Here is a 19,397-nt window from a genome sequence, read left to right on the forward strand (position 1 = left end):
AAGTCTGAAGAAAAAAGGCTTTCACTACAACAGCTGTGAACAGGTGGCAGGGGACATATTGATTTGCTCTACCAAAGCAAACATCTGGAACAGCAGTTGAAGTCACCTCCTGATTTTTTTGATAATCTGTCAGTCTCCTAGCCTCTTCTGCACAAACCAAATATACGCATTAAATGAGTCTTTGTTGATAGCACTAGTCTCTTCAATCTTTTCAGAGAATGTGGTATTGTTTCTGGTTTACTACTTTGATAGAGGCAGTTCTAGTTGCTTCCATTTAGCATTTTCTGTCAAATTGTTTCTTATTTCTGTGGGCCAGGGAATTAATTTGTGGATTCGGTCAGTTGCTGAGGTTGTCAATTCCCTCTATGCTATCTAGATCTGTTTATACAGATGGAAGTAAAGCTTTCCTAAGCTGCTGTTTATTTCAGTCCTAGGGACATGGTAATCAATTAGCTCAAGATGAGGGCCCTTCAAACTCCCAAGGAAGCCTTCTTCTCTTTGAATGTTGATTGCATGTTTAATTTTCTGATTCTGTAAGTGCCTGAGGACCTATTGTCCCTGTAATAATCACCACAGCCCCATTTCCCCATGTCTTTCCTTTTACCTGCATTTCATTCCACCATATCCCCAGTCAAAATCTGAATTGTGACACCATCATTTGCAGTGAATTAGTCAGGTTCTATCCTCTGTTCCTCCACCAGCCCTCATAAAGACATCATTGAGCTCATCAGATATGACTAACTCAACCCCAGAATTTCATTTTCAAAGTGTTTCCTGGGGTCACTTCTAGTACCAATTACTCTGTCAATTTGGGTTCCAACCAGAAAAAGATGACACACTTGCAACCAAGCTTATTATACACAATCTATTTAGAAAGTAATAAGTGTAGCAGAACCTAACAAGGGGAGGACAGTGGCAGAAAATGAGGGATAGGGTCATGTAGATCCTATCATAGCTGAGGGACAAAGCAGCCAGAGATAATCTTATAAGTAGGGAACTGGAGGGACACTAATTCTAACTAGGGACGCAAAGGACCTTACTCTTCCCTTCAATTTCCACAGAGAACCCCTGGCCAGCAAAAAAATGGAAGCCAGGGAATAGAAGAAATGTTAACATGATTCATACAGGTCAATTCTGGAGACTGAGATAAGAACAGACTTGGGAAGGCAGATATATCTTGTAATTAGTGTAATCAGAATGGAAAATATAGACACATCTAGGAACTGTTCCCAAGGAAATCTGACCTTATACCAGCCTGTACAATAATCCTAAGTGATTTTCACATGGATTCTCCTTACACCTTAGAAAGACTGGTGGCTTGTCCCCTTATGTGACTTCATAAGTCTAAAAGGTTTCCTAGTCAAAGAACTCAGTTTGAAGGCAGGTCACCCAATTTGACTTTCTTATGTACCAGCTGCAAATTTTGGCCAATCTCTTTGAATTCTGAATTTACTGGAACTAAATTGTAAGAGCATGTTCTGCTTTCTGCAGAACCCAACCAAGGTCACAAATTGTTTTTCCAAGTTTTTAATATCTTTAGGTTTTCATTTTTTAAAAAAACAGATAGGGGTGTATTGCAATTGTTTAAATAACATGTAGCAGTCGAACACACCAGTTGCACACGCTAACCTCAGCAACTCAGGAGGTTAAGGCATAGGATTCCAAGTTCAAGGTCAGCCCCAGATAAAAGATTAAAAAACTAAAAAAGCCTGCTGGGATTGATTGGGAACACAATCTATACAGATCAAATTTAACCTCACCTTAGTATCTTCCCAATCCATGACCATTACTGCTCTCTCCATTCATTTAGGTCTGATTTCCTTCATATTTTGTGGTTTTCAACATATATCGTAAATATTAGGTTATCTATTATTGAGGGGAGGGGTGGTAAGGTCTGTGTGAGAAGCTTTGTGTCTGAATTTCTTTATTAAAGTCTTCTGATTTCTTTCATCAGTGTTCTGTAGTTCTCTTAAGTTTTTGTTGGTGTGCTCGGCTTTATGCCTGAGAATAATTTTGGGAGGTAATGACATAATCCCTTGACATTGTGGACATCTCCCTCCTTCCCAACTGATTACTGGGTTCTCTATTTAGGCTATGAAGATTGTAAACGTATGGCGGGACACTATCTAGGATAGATGAACACTCAGATTTTAGTCATCGGGACTCACAGAAATACTGTTGAAAACATCTGACTGCTTCACCATATGAATTACTTAAGTAAAATGTTCTCAGACTGAGACATGCAGCCTGCTGTCAAGGATATACAGCACACACACAATTGGAGTTCCAGTGGGCTTTTATTGAGATAAATTAACAAAAATCAAGATTTTTACCAACCATCTTTTCTGAACCTTATAAACTCAATTGAGACTCTGGTCTACATACTGGTACATACAACATAACACATCCCATCAAAAACAGTCCCACTGGAACACTTGCCAATTAAAGAAAGCCAATTTTCCCTTTCCCCAAATATTTTCAAATTTGAATTTCCACTGTTCACTTCTCAGTGGAACTGGTCCCTTGTGGCTAGGGACACTAGAATTTTCTCCCGCTTTTTACCAAACCAAAATTTTTTTTCAAGTTTGTTTTGTTTCAAAAAAAAGGGAAGTGACTTTGTTTTGTCCAGGCACCCCTCCCCGACAATCACTGGTTAAAATACAGTAGCCTGCATCTTAATAACCCAGCCCTACCCCCTCCCTTGCCCTTCCCAGCATTGTCTACTGGAGAATTTAAATACACTTCTGTTGGAATCTGTCAGCTGTGGAGGGGCAGAGTCCAGGTTCCAGGCTAGCTCCCTCTGACCTCATGAAGTTAAAACCTTTGGACACTTAACTCTTTACCCCAAAGATGAGTTTTCAGATCAGAGAGTATAGCTTTTCTTTGGGAGTTAAAAAAAAAAAAGAACCCATCTTTATGAATATAAGAACTACACAAGCTCACCAGTACACATTAAGTTCACCAAAAAGCTGATTTACTTCAGCTCCCACGAGGCCAATAATTTTGCTTGACAGATATTTGGCAAGAAAATGATTCCACAATAACAACTGTAAAGATACATAGAACACTGGAAAACGCAGCAAATTAAAATAACATGGCTTCATTCCCAAGAACTTATTTCATCTTTTTGTTACTCATCTAGAAGGTCAGGAGTGTGGCTAAAGGCAGTTTCTGATGAGGTTATGAGCTTCCAAAGTGTTTCTAAATCCTTAGTGCAGACACCCTCCCCTTTGGGACACAGTACCCTCCCCTCCCACCCACATTAAAAAAAAAAAAAGAAAAGAAAAAAAGAAAAAAAAAATTAAACCAAATGATCAGAATGAGATGTTTTGATTCCAAAAATTTACACTCAAGGCTTTGTGCTGAGTTGTCTTGTTTTAACCAAGCATGATGGTATCAAACACAAAGCAGAGGAAAGATGCTCCCATCTCATTCTGAAAACAAATACTGATTAACCACCCTCCCACCCACCCACCCCAACCTTTTGGACCAACTTGAAAATAATTTGGAAATATATTTTGGTTTTCCTCTCCCTCACTTCTTTCCATCAAAGATCATTTTAGGGTAAACTTATTCCACACCAAAGGGAAAGGCAAGAAAGTTTCACTTTAGAACACAAGAGAAAAACAAAACAGGCTCAGAGGCAGCAAGGTGTGTAATAAATGATCCATAACCCACTACACTACTACGTGACCAGAAAGCTAAACCACGAATTGGATGTAGTTTTAATAATAAAAACAGGGCCTAGTTCTCATCCAAATGAACCACTAGGAAGAAAAATAACCATTACTGAAAAAACAAAAACAAAACAAAAACTGGAAAGAATCTGAAGACAATTTCCAATAGTAACAATGCTCCTTATAAGGGATTAAAAAAAAAAAAAAAAAAAAAAAGGACTAGGCTTTGACCTAGTCTTTAGAGCATCTTTCCATTTAATAATTCCTATTCAAGTCAAGCACCAAAACTAGACAGCTGTCTAAAAGACAGTGTCCAATTGTGGTGTCCCAGATAGTTTTAAGTGCCACTTCCTCAAAAGAGGCTGTACTTCAGTAATACTTTCAATTTAAGTCTGTGCTTTAAGAGGGACCCACAGGCATGTGGCACCAGCCAGCAGTCTTAAGATGACAAAGAAGACTGCTTTTTGTTTAGTTACCCACAGGCTCTCTGGCGAGACACAAAATTGCATTTATACTCCTTTCTTGTTCTACATGAATGATCCCTCTTATCTTGCCAGAGACGGCAGCAGGAGGGGGATATAAGAGAGCTGCATCAGTACAAGGCCAAGATATGTTGGTCAAAAGATGACAACTTTAAAGTTCCCTCCCCCTTGGAAAAAAGTTACTTCCTTAATATAGGGTTTTTATTTATTAACCAATGTTGACTAGATAGGGCATATGTGACTTGGATGCCAAATAAAGGAGCTTGCTCTTTTTGGGTTTGTACTGTGCAGCTCTTGCTACAGCTGTTAAGGAGTTAGGGCTGTCTGATCAGGAGGCATCTGCAGGATTTTGATCCCCAAGCAATTTGGGGCAAGTCTCAAATAGTTTTCCTTAGAATTAGGCAGAGTCAAAAAAGCAACTTCAATTAACTGATTTCTTTCTCCAGATGAACTGAGCATGAAAGCATATGCAGGATTTATCTGTAATATTTTAGGGATTTGAAAAACAATGGAAGATGGAAATCAATTTTAAAAAAATTTTTGTTTTTTTGCTTTTTTTCCTCCCTAAGATGCCTCCTGATAGACCTAGTACACTGGGTTAAAAGGGAATTAAAAACATTTTTTTAAAAAAAAGTTCACTGGTTTTGATTCATCTCACTCCTTTTGCCTGGAGATCAGGCCAAACATCAAGCATGTTGGGAGGGGCGCAATTTAAAGCAACACTACTGACTGTAAAGCATTTGCCAGCAATTTACAATGCAAAATGACATAACAATTCTTGTCACAACACAAGAGGATAGCAAGCAGCTTTCTGTAGCATGGAAGTTAACAGCTCTCAGGGGTTGCCCATTTCTGCAGAAGTTTATTTATCAAGGTGGGCAGAGGGCAACGCATTTATACACTACAGGAGATGATCCACAGAAAAATTAAGCTCCAGAACTGCTAACATTACCAAAGCTGATACTGGCTAATATTCTGAAATGCAAATCCATGCTTTATACATATTCTGCTCAAAGACACTGCTACTTAACGTAATTCCCACACTGCACAGATTAATCTTTGCCCCCTTTTGCAGAGTTTGAAAAAGTTCCTCAAACTTTTATAAAGGAAGAAGCAAAATCAGAGAGCTTCTCAAAAAAAAAAAAAAAAAAAAAAAAATCACCTTTAATTAGATTTTTTTAAGTTTTCTTGCTCTCTGGTGAAGACTACTCCAAATGTACTATGTGACAGTGTGGCAGCAAACAGTGCATTCCAGACCTCTGGGTCCCTTTTCTAACACAGGGTCCCATAGATGTCTGGTTTCTACAGTAGAGGCCAAAGTACTCCTTTTTAGAATTTAGTGTTGCAGAAAACTGAGCCCCTCTCATCTTTAGCTGCTCCCATAATCACTCTAATCCCCTTAATCCCAGCAACCTTCATCAAAGAAAAAAAATAATATATATATATGTATATATATATATATATTATATATATATATATGAACCCAGAAAAAAACTTATTTACAAAGTTTTTACAAGTATACACACCCAATTTTCTATGGGACACACTTTGCCACAGAGGAAAGAGGGTCAAGGCTCCGACATCACGTCTACACATCAAGTGCCATACTGCTAATGGAGGCGTATGTAAACCAGTCTTTAGTGTTCTGCTATAGAGCACAAAGGCTTGTCATATGGCTCCTGCAATGATAGACTGCTCTTTCCTTTGGGAGCGATGATGTATCTACTCAGCCCAGAAGAAATTTTTACTTGGGATTGTTTTTTTTTTTTTTTAAATACATGTATTTACAGTGCGGATGAACTGCAGTTGCATATCAACTCCTCCTCATAAAGAAAAAGAAAATGGTGTTTAACATTACTAGTAAGTTTCATCTTTCAGCCCTGGGTTTCGGTACTAGGTAAAAAGGGAAGAGAGAGACTTCAACTTGAAACCAAAATGGAAAGACAAAAAAATAAAAATAAAAAAAAATTTAAAAATAAAAAAGAAAGAAAAAAGAAAGGAAGAAAAATTGTGGATTCCTCGGGCTGCGTCTAAAAGATGATATTCTGAATGGTCTTATAGCATAAGGCACTTCGCACAAATAAGTAATAAGCTCTTCAGGCTTAAAAAACGGATGAGCAATTAGGGAGAAGTTGAAATGCACTTGAAGAGTCAGCTGTTGGAGAATTTTGAAATTGTAGACAAGCTTGTGTGTTCAAGATTCTTCTCTTTTTAGGGTTTCTCCCCTTCTCTTCTTTTTCCTCCTTCCTTGTCCCCTTTCCCCCAAAAAACATTTTTTTTTTTTTAAAACCAGCAGTTAGTGCAACTAATGTTCAGTCAGCACACAGTGCAAACCAGTGGAACAAAAAAGGTATATTCCTTCTTTTCAGTTTTTTTCCTCTTCACCAGTTAAAAAAAGAAAAATGTCTGAGCTTTTTAAGTCTTCATAGCTCCAAAATAAAAGAAGATGAAAAACCCACAAAGAGAAGAGCACCCCCCAAAAAATGATGTGTCACAGATCCAAAGGAGCGTTCTGTAGTTTTGTCATAAAGCCTACAGAAAGAGTGGAGAAATCTAAAATTAACATTTGTGAAAGCTAGGATATATACATTTCACAATTCTCATTCCAAATCTCTGTCTAGTAGTTTCTACTGAATTTTTGTTTACTGTAGAATCCACTGGGGGTGGGGGACAGGGTTGTGGCTCAGCAGTAGAGCTCTCGCCTAACATGTGCTAGGCACTGGGTTCAATCCTCAGCACCATATAATAAATAAATAAAATACAGGTGTATGTATGTGTGTGTGTGTGTATATATATATATAAATATATATATATGTATATATACACATAAATACAGAGAGAGAGAGAGAGAATGAATATATATCCGAATATCCACTGGGTACAATTAATGAACTCCTCCTAGCTATTCCTGAGACAGAATGAGATCCTGAAAGTCCATGTTGCAGCCCTCATTAGGAACAATTACATCAAGGAAAAAATGCTTATTTAAAGGCTGAGGTTGTAGCTCAGTGGTGGAGTGCTTGCCCACCATGTGTGAGGCACTGAGTTCAATTCTCAGCACCACATAAAAATAAATAAATAAAATAAAGGTCTATCGACAACTCAAAAAAATATTGATTTAAATGAATTGAATAGTATGCCAAAGTACTAACAAATATTTGTAGTTTTGTTTGTCTAAGGGTTTTGCAGTGATACTTAACTTAGGGAAAAAGTTAAAGTGAAAAGAATAATTTGAGAATTCTTTAAGCTATATTAATATGCTTACTATGGGTTTGAAATTATTGTCAAATTAAATTGGATGAAGATAAAAAAAGATGGCTCTTCAGGAAATCAGAGTGGGCATTTTAAAAAGCCATCTTTATAACTGTCAAAACTAAATACATAATTTTTTTTAACTTTATTTTTGGAATCCAAATGTGTGTTAAGTACTGCTATTACACTCATCAGGAAGCTACATTCCAGAATATCACTAATATATTCTCTAATGATAGTACTACCTCACCTAAGCAATGTCTGCTTTATGCCATTTATGTTAATTTTTTAAACCCTATTTGCAATTATACATGGTGGCATACCAAATTTCCCCTAGGAAAAAAGACTCTTATTTCTTTCCTTTACATTTAAAAGTTCTGCTCACTTCACTATTGTTAAGTACATACATGCTTGTTAAGGTTTCTCATCTTCTACAGGCTCGCTGTGGTATTCTGCCACATACAGGCTCTTGTCAATGTTGCTTGGAATAGGTTTAATTTCTGTTCCCAGCTGCTCCTCAATACTTTTCAGGTTGAAACGATCATCATATGTGATCAAGTTGATGGCTAAGCCAAGATGACCAAAGCGACCTTAAAAAAAAAAAAAAAAAGTTAAATATAATACATACATAGGCATAAGTCTTTAACCTGGCAAAAACACAAAGAATTAAAATCTATGTTCAGTGCCAGTCTAAGTGTAAGAAAACATTTCTTATGATCTCCTCATTACCAGGTTATCTTCAGATCTCAGTCCAAAATAGTACAGTTGGCCTTCTGCATCTATGGGTTCCACATCTGCAGATACAACCAACCACGGATTGAAAATATATGGAAAAAAGTCTAATTACACTGAGTGTGTATAGACTTTTTTTGGCCATTATTCCCTAAATACTATAGTATAACTACTACTTCCATTGTATCAGGTATTATAAACAAGTTAAGGAAAATTTCTAAGTATACTGGAACAACGTGCACAGGTTCTGTGCCAAATACCATGCCATTTATACAAGAGACTTGAACTTGAGCACCCAGATGTTGATATTCATATGAAATACTAGAACGAAAACCACATGGATACTGAGAAACCACTGTATTTTATTTTACCTTCTTCAAGTGACAAAATAGATGCTCACATCATCAAAAGTTGCCAAAACACACACACTGAACAGTACAGTCACAGTACCATCCAATGAGTCAAGTTTTCACATTAATTTCATCTTAAAATAAGTAGTCATTTTAACTCTTAATAAATTACTTAGAATTAGAAACTGGAGTTTTAATCAAATGACTGAATTAGTGTAAATTCACTGTTATAGTAGATAGTGTATTTTATATATATATATTTTTTGCAACACCGGGAATAGAACCCAGGACCTTGTACATGCTAGGCAAGTGATATACCACTGAGCTACAAACTCAACCCTTATACTGTTCCACAAAGGAACAAAATTTTAGTAATTACACTTCTCAAAAACCAACTCCCACAAACCATCCTCTTTCTCTTCCTCACCTGATCTTCCAATACGATGAAGATAGGTCTCTGCCAGCTTTGGGAAGTCAAAATTTATTACCACATTCACAGCTTGTATATCAATACCTCGGGTAAACAGATCTTTAAAAAACAAATAAAAAGATTAATTTCTATTATACCTTTTAATTTCAACATGCTTCTTCTTGACACCATATTTTAAACACATTTCTTGTAACCTAAGTTTTAAAATTTCAGTTATTAACATGCACTTGCAAATTATTGACAATACCTTTCATGATTACAACTCACAAATTACCCTTTTCCATTCCTATAAGTTTTGTGGGGTTTTTTGGTGGTCTTGGGGATTGAACCCAGGGATTTTCACATGCTAGGCAAGTGCTCTACCAACTGAGCTATATCCCTAGCCCCTGTAAGTGAGTTTTAAATAATGGCCTAAGGTAATTGCACAAATGCAGGAACACGACCGTGATGACTGGTATATTAAATTCATAAAGAAGCCTCAGGAGTAAACAGTAATTTCCTTTAGTCTATTTTCTAGCATTTAATCTAAGATTTATACTTTACTTCAAAAAGAGATAATTTCACTAATCAGCATGTTTTGTTTAGCATTCATTCCACTCTGCTAAATGATTTACAACAGACTTGAAGTAAGCTAATGGGCAAAATTCCTTCTATTTCTTTCTAGACCCATAATTACTAAGCTAGTTCAAATTCTGTGGGTGGAGACCTAGATAGAAACAAGTAAACCTAGCTATTATTTCTATCAGCTCCATGACAGCTGGGCATGGTGTCACATGTCTTTAATCCCAGCTACTTGGAAGGCTGAGTCAAGGGGATGGCAAGTTTGGGGCCAGGCTTGGTAACTTAGCTAGACCCTGTTTCAAAATAAAAAATAAATACAAAACAGGGCTGGGGATGTAGCTCAGTGGTTGAGTGCCCCGTAGTTCAACCTCTGGCACCCAACCTCCAACCAAAAAAATTGTTATTAGATAAAATCTAAATTGACAGTTGAGGTCCCCAAGTTGGTCCTAATTTAATTCTCTAATACATTTCTACCAAACTCATTCACTTGTTCTTTCTCAAACTTACCTTCTAGGCCCTCTATGGATCATTTATTTAAAAAATCCCAGTCACCTAACTTAAAATTTCTTCTTCTGCAGGTCTAAAACTTACCCAGGTTATAAAGCTAATTAAAATTACATCTCTTCTCAAACTACCTCACAGCTAATAATTTACTGTGCATTCCAATGAACACTTACGATTTCTTACTATTTGTACTTCATACTTGCTCATCACTTTTTCCTCTCTTTTGAATCCAGCCCAACTAATATTTTTTTGTAAGTAAAGTTTGACTGCAATAAAATTACGCCCTTTGATTAATGTACTAAGGCTGCTTTTGAGCTACAATGACAGAGTTGAGATTACTTGTAAACAGACACCATATTGTGTACAGTCTAAAATATTTACTACCTGGCATTTTAAAGAAAAAGTGTGGAAGCCTTGCCTTAAAGCTGTTTGTTTTTTTTGTGTCTGATTAAATCACTGCTCCCTGAAGAAAGGGTAAAATTTAAATGTTTATATATTACACACTATCCTGAAAAAACAGAAAGGACAAAGTATTAGCATTCCAAAACCTTATCTGAGGGCAACCATGTAATTAACTATTAAAAATAAAACCAACTAACCAGTGTAACAGTTCTTTTCAATGTGCAAATGCTAAGAACTTTTACTATTTTATTTTTGGGAACTAGAGATTGAATCCATAGCTTCTCAGCCTCAAATTCCTTTTCTTAAAGAAAAACTGCTGGGCACCTGTAATCCCAGTGGCTCTGGAGGCTGAAGCAAGAGGATTGCAAGTTCAAAGCCAGTCTTAGCAACTCAGTGAGACCCTGTCTCTAAATAAAATATAAAAAAGGGCTTGGGGATGTGGCTCAGTGATTGAGTACCACTGGGTTCAATCCTCAGTACCAAATTAAAAAAAAAAAAAAAAGAGTAATTCACTCTCTAATAAGGGAATGCCTGATGACAATTGGTACCATTTCTCTATAAATTCTGAGACAGTATGAAAGAGAAAATAGGACTTGCCCCAGGTCACAATTAGAAGTTTAAAGGAAAAACACAAAACAAAAAAGGACTGGAACCTAATCTCTGAACTCAAGGAGTCTAATATCTTTTCCATTAAATCAGGTTACTTATATTTTAAGTATACTTAAAGGTCAATCGTCCTTTCAGATGTAAGGCAAAGACACTATAAATATGCAAGATGTTTTGTAATCACTTTCTTTCTTTTTGTCAATCACCACAATTTAATATTCCGGGAGAAAAATATTGAAGTTTATTTCTAGAATAGCATTTTTATAAAAATCCAGATTTTTAAATATTCTAAAACTTTATCTGAGTGACTGTTGTTTGAGTGTATACATACGCAAAATTAATCAATTATTGTACAAATTAGTGTATTCTTCTGTATATATATCTCAAATTCCAAGTGCTCCATTTTACAACTAGTTTTTTTCTTTTCTTTTTTGGTACAAGGGATTGAATTCAGGGGCACCCAGCCCTATTTTTGTATTTTATTTAGAGACAGGGTCTGAGTTGCTTAGCGCCTTACTGTTGCTGATACTGGCGTTGAACTCGTGATCCTCCTGCCTCACCCTCTCGAGCCACTGGGATTATAGGCGTCAGCCAATGCGCCTGGCAATATACACTAGATTATTAATCTCATACCAATAAGATTCCAAGTGTAGAGATGGAAGGGTACTGAATCCATTTGCTTTGTCTGACTTGACTGTCTACCTGTCTTTTCAGTTTATTTTTCTTCATGTAGCAAAATAAACCAAAATAGACTAGTCTGTTTCTGAGGAAAAACAAAAAGACAACTTCAAAAACACGTTAATTTCTTTTTTATTTTTCTTTTCAAAAAACATACGGAATTTCTTAGTATTCTTTTTGTGTTAGCTCATTCCTGTATGCTAAAACTACTCAAAAAACACACAAATTCTTGGGGCTGGGATTGTGGTTCAGCAGTAGAGCACTTGCCTAGCAGGTGCGAGGCCCTGGGTTCGATCCTCAGCACCACATAAAAATAAATAAACAGAGAATAAAGGTATTGTGTCCAACTACAACTAAAAATAAATGTTAAAAAAAATAAACAACAAAACACAAATTCCAAAAATAATTTAAAAGAGTGCCAGTGGGGGAGAAGGATGAGGGGATGGGAATGGCAAAAACAGTAGAATGAATCGGACAAAATTTCCTATGTTTATATATAAATACATGACCAGTGATAGGGCGTGTGCTCACCAGAAAAATGGGAAATTATACTCTGTGCATATATAATAGTCAAAATACAATTTATGTCATGTATAACTAAAAAGAACAAAAATAAATAAATAGATAGATAGATATCAGACAAGTATTCTGCAGATTCAGATAAGGAGCCCAACTTTGGGGGTTAACAAAGGTTCATTCTTAATTTCAGAAATTCTCAAAGTGGTAGTAGGCTATGCTGGTCTACATCACAAGCTACATTGTATGATACATAAAAAAGCAAACAGAAGTATGGGGAAAAAACAATAGGTAAAAGAAACATAAAAAAATACTTACCAGTGCAAACAAGATTGCGGCATAAGCCATTTCGGAAATCATGAAACACACGATTTCGATGTTCCTAGGAAGAAAAGCACTCCATTTAATTAAAACTAATACACAGCACAAATTTTTGGTCATTGTGTCTCCTAACCAGTCCTTTTTTAACATCTAATTTCCTGTGGTACTGGGAACTGAACCCAGGGACATTCTACTAGTGAGCTACACCCCTAACCTTTTAACTTTGAGAAAGGGTCTTGCTAAGTTGCCAAGGCTGCTCTTGAACTTGTGGTCCTCTTGTCTCAGACTTCTGGATCCTTAGAATTATAGGCATGCACCAATACACCTCGCTTCAATCAGTTCTTTACACCAAAATGATCCATGACATTAAGCTTTATTTTCTCTTTCATTTGTGGTATGGAGGATCGAACCCAGGACCTTGCACATGCTAGGTAAGCACTCTACCACTGACCTACATCCCTAGCCCATGACATTAAGGTCCCTTCAAAACCAAATCTAATGTCTTAATCAGTCTATACTAACTTTTATGGGGGGGGGAAACCTATCAGTTTGGGGACCATATACAGTAGTTCAGTCTTATCCTTTGTTTTGCTTTTCCATAGTCTGTTACCCATATTAATCTCATACCAATAAGATTCCAAGAGTAGAGATGGAAGGGTACTAAATCCATTTGCTTTGTCTGACTTGACTGTCTACCTGCCTTTTCAGTTTGTTTTTCTTCATGTAGCAAAATAAACCAAAAATATTAAATGGATAAGAAACCCCAGAAATTCAATTGTAAGTTTTAAACTGCACGCCCTTTTGAAGAGTGATGAAATCTTGCACCACTCTGTCTGGAACATGAACAATCCCTTTGTCCATATATCCACAGTGCACATACTACTGTATACACTACCCACATCACTTAGCTATCTCAGTTATCAGATCAACTGTCATAGTGCCTGTATTCAAGCAACTCTTATGTAAGAGCCAAAGTTGCATCACTCATAATGCCTATGTGATTCACCCCGTTTCATTTAACAACCTCACATCATTATAAGAAGGGTGAGTTTAGTATAGTAAGATATTTTGAGAGGCATCAGTAATATGACATTATAGTCTATTGCATAATTATTCCATTTTATTACCATTACTAATCTATCACCATGACTAATCTATAAGTGTGTAATATATAGAAAAAACAGTATTTAGAGATGGTTTTATGAAGTTTCAGGCATCTACTGAGGATCGTGGTACCTCCGCAGATAAGAGGAAATTATTATAACAATAAGTTAAAAATCTAGACCAGAGCTTTCTGTAATAAAGGAAATGTTCTTCATTACTCTCCAATATGAAAGTCACTAGCCACAGGTAGTTAACTGAGCCCCTGCAATATTGCTAATTTGTCTAAGAAACTAATTTTTAATTTTCCTTAAAAAAATAAATAAATAAATAGATTTATTTTTATGTGGTGCTGAGGATTGAACCCAGTGCCTCATGAGTGTGAGGCAGGCGCTCTACCACTGAGCTATAGCCCCAGCCCTTTTTTTTTTTTTTTTTAATTTTTTTAGTTATACATGGGTACAATATCTTTATTTTGTTTATTTTTATGTAGTGCTGAGGATCAAACCCAGGGTCTCACACATGCGAGGCAAGCACTCTACCACTGAGCCACAACCCCAGCCTGTCCTTTATTTTAATATATTTTTTTTTAGTTGTAGTTGGATTCCATATCTTTATTTATTTTTATGTGGTGCTGAGGATCAAACCTAGGGCCTCACATGTGGTAGGCATGAGCTCTACCGCTGAGTCATAACCTCAGCCCCTAATTTTTAATTTTCACTTTAACTAATTTTTTAAAATATCTATTTTTATGTAGTGCTGAGGATCGAACCCAGGGCCTCGCATGTGCTAGGTGAGCGCTCTATATGTGGTTATTGTATGCAACAATGCACATCTAGAGCTTACCTAGGAAAAAGGAATAAAATTTCACTTCTCTATCACGCCTGATAGCTTAGAATACATTTACTCACACATTATTCTCAATCTTTTTGCACCTTCTAAGGTATGAGTATACCATTACCCCTTTTTATTTTTAGATAACTGAACCTTAGGGAGTGTTATAATGAAGGGGCCTTTGCTACTAAAGAACAATACTATTTTTCTCTCCTCCTGGTGCTGAAGATTGAACCCAGGGCCTTTCATTGCCACTGAGCTATACCCTCAGCGAAGAATAGTCTATTCTTAAATTCAGGGCATTTGGAGGCATATTAAAACAAAACAGCCCATGGGGCTGGAGTTGTGGCTCAGCGGTAGAACGCTTGCCTCGCTTGTGCAAGACCCTGGGTTCGAACCTCAGAACCACATAAAAAAATAAACAAGTGAAATAAAGGTGTTGTGTCCAACCACATCTAAAAAATAAATTAAACAACAACAACAACAAAAAAAAAACACCAAACCCAGCCCAGTACACTGGTGCATGCCTATAATCCCAGCAACTCAAGAGGCAGAGGCGGGATTGCAATATCAAGGACAGCCTGGGCAATTTGACAGGACCCTGTCTCAAAATAAAAAGGACTGGGGATGTTGTTCAGTGGTAAAGCACCCCAGGTTCAATCTTTAGAAATGAATAAATAAAATAAAATCCAAGAAATAATTAGATTATTTTTGTAAATCTGTTCAAGTCCACTTTATACTCACCTGCCTCATTTTAGCATGGATATAGAAGCAGGAATAACCCAGTTGAGAAATCTTCTTGGCTAGCAATTCAACTCGCTGAGAAGAGTTACAGAAAATGATCGACTGGTTTATCTGAAGCTGAGCACAGAAAAAATTAATTAGTATGAGAAAGAAAAGCAAAGACTTTCATTTTGTTTTGCTAGTAACTAGCAAAGAAGAAAAATGCCAGCATGATGGCAGATTACCTAAGCAACTCAACAAGCACCCCCCACCCCCGCCATAAAATATATTAAGAAACAAGGGCTGGGGATGTGGCTCAGTAGTTAAATGCACCTGTGTCCAATCCCCGGTACCAAAAAATTTTTAAAAGGCCTAAAATTTGGAATCTTATGATATCAGATGGAAAGTTATAAAAACTGTAAATGTTTTGTTTACTTAATAATTGCAGATAATTATATAATGATTATAACTCATGACTGCCAAAAGCTTATCCAACCTACATTTTCTCTACAAGGCAAATTAGTCTCGTGTTTAGGAGCAGTGAGCAAACTCTTCAGCACTATGTGAAGGGGCCATGTGAAATAGTGAATCATCAACACGAAAACAAAATAATAAAAAACACAAAAATTTGGGGCTGAGGTTGTTGCTCAGCAGTAGAGCGCTTGCCTAACACGTGCGAGGCCCTGGGCTCAATCCTCAGCACCACATAAAAATAAATAAAGATACTGAGTCCAACTACAACTAAAATATACATTATATATATATATATATATAAAAAGAAAAAATACAAAAATTTGATAAATATGGCATTAAGAGTGCCAAACGGACACTTGTTTACAGTATGAGAGCTAAAACAAGAAAGCAGAGTGTCATCTTCCCAGACCTTTAGTTGGGTAATGTACATGTCAAGTGAGTCAATTTATGGCCAACCTGCATAATTCAAATGATCATGAAAGTGCATTCAGCATTGATTTTGGAGCTATAAATAATTTTAGTGACCAGGCAAATTCATAAACAGACTGTGAATAATAAGGATAACTGTAAGTAAGGTTACATTATTGTAGACTAAAAGTGTCTGTGTTGATTATAAAGTTTCAACTTCAGGTCAACAACTAAAACTGCTATTTACTGAAGATCAAAGCAAAATTCATTTAACTTTTTTTACTGGGAATAAATGATAGAAAATATTCAGCAACAGAAATCTACTACTTACCCTGGAAAAAAGTGTGTTGAGGCAGTGTACTTTTTGGCGCTCAGTTACATATGCGTAGTACTGGGTTACTCCCTTCAGAGTTAGTTCCTCCATCAGGTTTATCTCATAGGGTTTCTGCAAATGGGAATTCTGAAAATAAGAAGAAACACACTTAAAGGAAAGCAGTATTTTTCTCCCTTCAACTCAAAAAGCCAAAAACTTGAAATAATCAGTGTAAAGCGTATACTCTAAGATGTAACTATGGGTAAAAGCATACAAGGCAACAGGATGGCACTGATTACAAGTACAGATTTACACTTACCATGAACTTTTGTACACTAAGAGGAAAAGTAGCAGAATATAGTAAAATCTGCCTGTTTTTAGGTAGCGTGAGAATAATATCCTCCATTATCTGCACAAAATCCTGCGACAGCAACTTATCTGCCTATAGTACAAAGAGAAGACAATTTTTAAGACAATGAATTAATGTATAACGTCGTTGGTTGATGTGTAGTGTGGACAAAGAATAAAGCATAATCCAACAAAAACATCCATAGAACATTCCTGGTTATAAATAAGTTCACTCCAACACTGCACAAAGTACAATGGCACCAAGACAAACTCCCACTGATCCAGAAAGGGAAAAGTCTATAATCCCTATTTTTTTAGGAAAAAGAAAAAAATTCTAGACTGAAGCCACCCCCCATCCCCGTGACAGAATTTTTCAGGTGATTCCCATTAAAAGGGTAGTATAAAATATATATTTAAAACCTATATTTAAAATATAGGTTCTAGAGTCAAACCATCTGGGTTGAAATGTCTCCTTTATTCATTAGCTGTGTTGGGATATTACTCAATCATTTTGAACCTTGGTTTCCACAACTATTAAGCTGGGTTATCTTCTTACCACACAATCCAAATGGGAAAACTAACTATGCCAGAACATTTAACACTGATATTCTACATTTATAAAACACTATCAGATTCCAGTGATAGAAAGTTGAGCAAGTTCTTAAAAGGCACTTATAACCTATTCAGATAATACATGTGACCAAAAAAAAAACAAAAAACAAAAAACCCAATATAAAGCGTTAAAGATTAATGGGATTTACAGACAGTATTATAATCAACTTGGCTTTGAGGTTATTCAGTAACTCCTCATCTTAAAAGGTACTGTGTCCAACTGCTTAAAAACAAAAACAAAAACAAAAAAAACTTATCTGGTATCCCTAAGGGAAAAAGAGGCCGAATTCCTATAAATGCCCATCATCTACTACCTTGGAAGATAAACATGTTTTTTTTTATAAGCAAACCAGTTTAAACTTGATTAGTCATGTTATTAGGTCATAAACAGAAACAGACTTTGCTGTTTCACTGGAAAATATAAGCAAAGCATAGAATTGTACAGAAAAATATCTTTCCAAATGGAGACATTACCTCATCCAATACTATCATCTGGACATGATCAACCTTTGCTACTCCTTTCTTGATCAGATCCAGGATTCTGCCAGGGGTAGCAATCACCACATGCACTACAACAAGATTTAGAAACATTATTCTCATTAATTTTAGTTTGGACCAAAAGGACTGTAAAGGCTTTAACATAAACACTGTCATTGGGATGGGAGTAATATAAAAAGACACAAGGATGTGTTTTAGGCTTTCTATTTCCATTTTACCTCAAGACAGCTAAAAAAAAAAAAAAAACCTTTACTGCACTTCTACACTGGGTGAGCTACAGCTTCCCAAATCATTTGCTCCAAATAGGGGACATACATCCTGTCTGAGGACAATCCACAATAAATACTAATAGAAATACCTCTAATCTAGAACAGGAGATTCAGGCGATACTGTTATAATGATAAAATGACAATTTTTAACAGTTGTGCAATATAAAAAAAGTATCAATTAAAGAGATAATTATATATAAAATTCTGACAAAAATCTGTATGATCTTTTAAGTAATCTCATTCTTGCTAGTTGTTACCTTTACATTCAGTATGTACATGAAGATCTCGTCATAGAAGTGAACACCAATCATTTTCACTCTTTAATGGCTACATGGAAGTCCATTCAGATCGAAGCCCAATGTATTAGCCAATTTATTTAGAGTAATCTGATTTTTTCAGCACTATACACCATTTAGTAAATAACCATATATCCATATATCTATATCTATCTATATCTATCTAGTCTTGTACTTACCCAATTATTTCTTCAGGAAAAATTCTTGAAAATATACATTTATAATACAGAGATATAATGCCAAACTGCCCACAACAGAGATCAATTTATACTCCCAAATTGTAAGACAGCCTATATTTCCAATAACTGATGTTAACCATTACCATTATTTTTCAGCCTTACAAATTAGATAAATATAAATTTACTATTTTCAGTTACATTAAAAAATTACTACCTACATTAAAAACCTTTCAATAATCAATTTGCCCTTTATTGAATAAAATCATCTCTTTTCATTTTCTATTGCAATGTATCTGTTATCTTAATTTTTAACATTTTTTACTAATTTACTGTAAGGAAGCAACATGTGACTAAAATTATAAGAGAACTATTGTACTTTATATTAACCATTTCCTACCTGTATCATCAAGACGCATTATGTCATCCCGTAAATTGGTTCCTCCTGTGGTTGCCATCACTTTGGCCCCTCCCATGTGTTTGCTGACCTGGATGCAAATTTGACTGACCTGTAGAGCAAGTTCTCTAGTGGGAACAATCACCATTGCTAGAAAATATCAGGGAACAGAAAATGGAAGGAAAAAAAAAAAAGAATGTCAAGAGTTTAAGAAGATATAAAAATAATGTTCCTTGTAAATCAGATACTGAGAGATATTAAGTCTAATTATCACAGGCCTAAAAGATCATTAACAATATTCTTAACAAGTCCTAATTACATTTGTTTGACAGGGAGAGATTCACTAATTTAAGCATCCAAGTAGGAAACTCCAACTGCCCAGGTTCTTTCTATATTTGCACCATAGGAAAGAATGGAAAAGTGATAATTATAGATCA

General features: G+C 35.9%; 1 protein-coding gene across 3 annotated transcripts in view; it reads right to left on the minus strand.

Annotated features, from left to right (window-relative positions):
* Positions 1-2,278: 2,278 nt before the first annotated feature.
* The window catches only part of Ddx6 (DEAD-box helicase 6), a 31,545-nt gene continuing 14,426 nt past the window's right edge, over positions 2,279-19,397 (minus strand). For all 3 annotated transcript variants that reach the window (XM_027930486.3, XM_027930484.3, XM_027930485.3), the window contains exons 6-14: positions 18,964-19,110; positions 17,799-17,893; positions 16,684-16,806; positions 16,383-16,511; positions 15,191-15,307; positions 12,509-12,572; positions 8,921-9,022; positions 7,819-8,001; positions 2,279-6,691 (exon numbers count right to left, since the gene is read on the minus strand). In XM_027930486.3, the coding sequence (XP_027786287.1) occupies positions 7,826-8,001; positions 8,921-9,022; positions 12,509-12,572; positions 15,191-15,307; positions 16,383-16,511; positions 16,684-16,806; positions 17,799-17,893; positions 18,964-19,110 (953 nt within the window). In that variant the 3' untranslated portion in view covers positions 2,279-6,691; positions 7,819-7,825. The remainder of the gene's footprint in view (positions 6,692-7,818; positions 8,002-8,920; positions 9,023-12,508; positions 12,573-15,190; positions 15,308-16,382; positions 16,512-16,683; positions 16,807-17,798; positions 17,894-18,963; positions 19,111-19,397) is intronic.

The sequence above is a fragment of the Marmota flaviventris genome, chromosome 9 (assembly GCF_047511675.1).
Source record: "Marmota flaviventris isolate mMarFla1 chromosome 9, mMarFla1.hap1, whole genome shotgun sequence".
NCBI classification, from domain to species: Eukaryota; Metazoa; Chordata; class Mammalia; order Rodentia; family Sciuridae; genus Marmota; species Marmota flaviventris.